This window comes from Gobio gobio, assembly GCF_949357685.1.
Source record: "Gobio gobio genome assembly, chromosome: 13".
NCBI lineage: Eukaryota > Metazoa > Chordata > Actinopteri > Cypriniformes > Gobionidae > Gobio > Gobio gobio.
Genome location: NC_137106.1, coordinates 38,441,529 through 38,446,528, shown reverse-complemented (window position 1 = coordinate 38,446,528; position 5,000 = coordinate 38,441,529). Strand labels below are relative to the sequence as shown.

Sequence of the window (5,000 nt, the reverse complement as noted above, 5' to 3'; positions counted from 1 at the left end):
ATCACCCAGACTCCACCCAATTACAGCATCACTGCTCGCATCACAATGAGAGCGTCTAGACCCCAAAATGTCTAATCAGACAGTAAATTCCTCTGGAGATCTTTAATTAGCACAGGGTGGGAAGGGTGAGTGGTTTTGCTGAAACATCAAGAAAACCCATAGTCACATCTAATTCTGGTTAATTTGTAATTGCCCATTGGTAAGTGCTGTTGAAAACTGGGTTAATCTCATGAAACCTGTCTGGAATACGAGTGGCTCAAATTTAACCCCAAACTCAAGCGTATGATTTGAAATATTTTATGTATTACACACACAAAAAAGCCTGTTCTAGGACCATTCAAATATTTTTGCATTGTGAAATAATTTTCATGACAACTAAGCACATTGACTTCCAAATTATCAGTAATGTAATGTGAAAAAACAATTGAGTTTTTTTTTTAAAATAAGTGTAGCAGGATGATTTTTTATTTCGTTATAAACATATTTAAAATTAAATAACATTTTTACAGTAATTTGGGAGGGAAATGTCTGTGCTTAAATAATGAAAATAATGTCACAAAGCATAAAACATCTTAATAATTTTGTATACAAAAAAAGGCAAATCGATTAATTTGGGGGTGAAATATGACAATTAAAAATTTTTAAGAATTTTGTGATATTCATCAAACTTCTGCAAGTTCAGACTTAACTTAGCTTTGACTGTAAAAAGCATAATATCCTTCTGCTTGGATTTGATTCATGAGCGCAGAATCCAGCTCAACATAAGCACATAATACAAAGATAACCTATATTTATGTTTTTTTTTTAATAGGGTCAGCTCTAATCGCCTGGCCTCATTCCCAACAGAGAAAACTTTAGTTAACATACACATGAGATTTCCATATAATCCCATCGGCTCTCTAACGGAGCTTATAAAAAAAGAAAAGAAAAGAACCATAAAACCCTTGTGCAACAGTCACATGCCAGCCATGTCCGATCCGCGAACAAATCATTCTTTTGAAACAACTTTGTTTGAATAAATTCTGAATCACATAGCGTTTGTTAAGTCAATTGACCGACCGTAAGGATAAATCAGTATAAAAATAAAGACTATTTTGGGAAAATAATATTAACATTATTTAAAATATTGGGATCAATACTGATTTTGTTAAAGGTGCTTCAGAAATGTTGGAACAATCGCAATTCCACATTAAAAATTTAAACAAAAAAACGTGATTAAAACAACTGACTTTTTTAAGTCATGCAACAGAAGCAGTTTATCGTATCGTATCATTCCAGAGGCGGCACCGGGGCAAATACGGAGGGGGGTAAGGCTTGTTTTTAGGGACTTTGGCTTTGGTTCACCAGCAGGGCATCTCGGGGTGATGTAATACACATCCACAGGGGATACTGTACACCCCTTACAGATGAACCTCAGTGCCGCCCGGGTCACATGACCCCACAGACCTACAGCAGGCAACTGACACTGGCTGCTCTGTTGTGATCCCAGAACACAGATGGACGCTTATGCTCTTCATCGTGTTTAATTGACTGAAACAATGGGAGAAAGAGCATTATTCCACGCTTCATATCAATCCAGCCATTATGGGTCTCAGCAGAGATTATGAGGCCGTTAGAACTGGGGGGAAAATGTAAGATGGCACCATTTGTCCCTTCAACACATGGAATAAAGCAGCATTCTACAAACATTCCATTCCTGAGACCAACAGAAGTGTTTCACTGGGGCTGTTTGACATTCCCTGTAGATATTTCTGCAACAGATGGGCTATTTTAGAAACTAATAAATTAGAGTTCATACAGTAAATCATTTTTAGTTCTGACATCTATATAATCAATATCTAAAAGTCTAATTATTTAACAGGAAGACATTTTTTTTGTATTTATAAAAAAAAAAAATTATATTTAAATTGTCAAAATGATTATTCTAATATTTGTATTAATTAAAATGTAATAATAGCTGCTGTTAAAATGTTAAAATATATATTCTATAATGTTTTATATTTTTATATTGCTTTCCTTTTTCAGTCTTCGGTGCATTTTTAACCTATAATGTGATTATTTTAATTAATTTAATATATAATTAATTGATATATTTATAGTGATAAAATATATGATTTATTTGCCTATAATTATTTTAGCCTTTTTAGATTATAGCTACTATCTTTGACGACAGACGTAACGGCACAAGTTTACTTTCAAGATGAATAACAGATCCATTACGCAAAAAAAAACCTCTGGGCAAAAATGATCTCATTGCGTTTCATATGGATATGAATCATCAAAATGGCCGTGGCAGGCATTACAAAAATCCTGAGCAAGCACAATCTGCATCACACAAATGGGGGAAAGAGAAAATGAGAATTAGATAGAATTAAATGTCACTATAAACTTTACAAAACAATCTATTTGGAAGGTTGTAATGGGTGTTGGGTGTATGCAATTAATTAATTTATTTTATTTACTTACTTCATTTTTCTGTAATTGAATGACTTTTGTTTAAAAAAAATTAAGTAAGGGATTACTCTTAATTTTTCTGTAATTTAACTACGGTTACTATTTAACTACTATTTAGTTACATACAATAAAGTTTGTATTTAATTAATAAATACAAAAATAGATTCCTATCCAAATGGATAAATATTTAGAAATCATGCAATTAACTTATAGGGTTCTCATACGAAACGTCAGGGCATTTTAATGTATCTCAAGACCTGAAGATATTTTCAAAATCAAAATCTGGATGCAAATTAGACCACACACACTCATATCAAGTTGTCAAATTGGATCAAACACCCCCAAAAAATAGCACCTATAATCCTGCAGCTCTCACACTCAGGTTTAAAAATATGATATAAAGCTTATTTCACTTGCAAGAGCTACCGACAGTCTAAATTATTCAAGCTCATCAAAGCACCAACCACAAACCACAAGCTTGCACGACAACAAGCTCCATGGCAACCCCGTTTCTGTGGCACCTTCTCTAAATCCCAGCAGTTTAAGAGAGAAGGAACGGCTCATTACCTCCATGGCCAGAGCGGCCGTCTGCTGGTCGTAGTGGTTCAGGAGGTTGGGCATGAAGGTGGTGTTGTAGGGTAGATCCTGGCACATACGTAGACCGATCGACTCGCAGGTGAACATGCTGTGACTGCCCACCGCCGAGTCCATGTGGATGCCAAGGCTGCTCGTGAACAGGGACAAGAGCAGCAGGGCACCGAAGAGCCACTTCCCTTGGGAAGGTAAATCCACAACGTGCCCCATGTTTGAATGGCAGAACTGAGACTGACAGGAGTGAGAAGCCGAACACAAGCACAAGGGTTTCTTCTCTACGCAGAGATCCGCCACACCCATAGTGTGTAAGGCATACCGCTACGATCGACTGCTTCCATCCCCTTCCTGTTCTGTCAGATGGTCCTCATGGATACCTGTCTGTTGACCGGCGTCTCGGGTCAGTGCACGCTTTGATCAGACCCGCCACAGTCTTACGCATCCTCTCACATGCATACAAGACAACAGGACGAATGAGAAATTGTCTTCGGTCAGGGTGGTCTTCAATGGATCCTTCAAACAGGGCTCTAGGACGTGGCTACAACTGATACTGGATACCTGGAACAACAATATACATATTAATTAAAAGACGAAAAATACAGATTTATCTGAAGCCAATGTGTGCAAATAATCCATTTTAACTGGTTAACTTCATTAGTTTTGTGCCTGGCAAGCTTATGTAAACCCCAGCTTGTAAACAGTTACTGTACTAGGCAAGACCATTTAAACAGCTGTTATAACAGCCGTAAACCAAAACCAACAATCCATTAACTAGGTGAACCTCACAAAACCCGTCAAGAACATGTCTGGGTCGTATTTCAGCTCCAAAATCACAAGAAAATGCACAGTTATATTTTGCATAAAGAAAATCAAGCCTATTTTAGGGTCCCTAAGAATATCTTCATTATTTTCATGACAATTAAGTACATTTCTTTTACAATTAAAAACTGCATTAGTGCATGCAAAAGGAAATATTTAAATTGTGTTGAGGTATTAATTATACTTTTTTTTTTAATTCATGCATTATGGTAGTATTTTTTGTAGTGAATTTAATTATTTTGGTAACACTTTAGTTTAGGGTACAATTCTCATTATTAACTAGCTGCTTATTAGCATGCATATTACTATGATATTGCCGTTTATTAGTACTTATAAAGCACATATTAATGCATTATTCTGCATGACCATATTCCACATCCCTTAATCCTACCCAATACCTAAACTTAACAACTACCTTATTAACTATTAATAAGCAGTAATTAGGAGTTTATTGAGGATAGTTAGTTAATAATGAGAATTTGACCCTAAACTAAAGTGTGACCATTATTTCTTATTATAATTTAAAAATCATTGATTCCAGACATTCATTCAACTGTGTTACTGTATTGAGATGACATTATTGCTTTACAGTATTGTGTATTTCAAGGAGAAATGTGGTTAATTGTTATTGAAATATTATGAATGATATAGTTAATTGTATTATATATTATATAGATAATTTTAATTTCAAATACTTTGTTCATTATGCAAATATAATTTCTTTTTTTTTTCTTTAAATATTGAGCTGAAATATGACTTTTCTTCATCAAAAATGCATTTATTTCGAATGACTTGCATGAACCAAATTGTGAGATAAAATGGGGCAGTGAGTAATATGTAAGAATTACATGACATTTCACTCAGCCCTTCTTAATCCCGATTGTGTTAAATCTGAATTAACAGGAGCCAGTGTAAACATCCCACCCCCCTTACAACACGTTTGTGTGAGTCTACAAACACACAACCATCTACGAAACAGTAACAAGACATTACAAATCTGCAGAAAGTCTTCATGAATTCTCTAATATGAAAACCACACACATACTAAACATGTCAAATCAATCTATATTCTTCAAAGAATTGCATTAGACATAGACAACCCTATGCACACCTTGCGTGTTGTAAATGTATGAATA

The 5,000-nt window shown here is 34.9% G+C and overlaps 1 protein-coding gene across 1 annotated transcript in view; it reads right to left on the bottom strand.

Moving 5' to 3' along the window:
• Positions 1-5,000, bottom strand: part of fzd3b (frizzled class receptor 3b) — a 43,577-nt gene that overhangs the window by 38,080 nt on the left and 497 nt on the right. The window contains exon 2 of the mRNA XM_079832352.1: positions 3,022-3,603. Coding sequence (XP_079688478.1) covers positions 3,022-3,348 — 327 coding nt within the window. The 5' untranslated portion in view covers positions 3,349-3,603. The remainder of the gene's footprint in view (positions 1-3,021; positions 3,604-5,000) is intronic.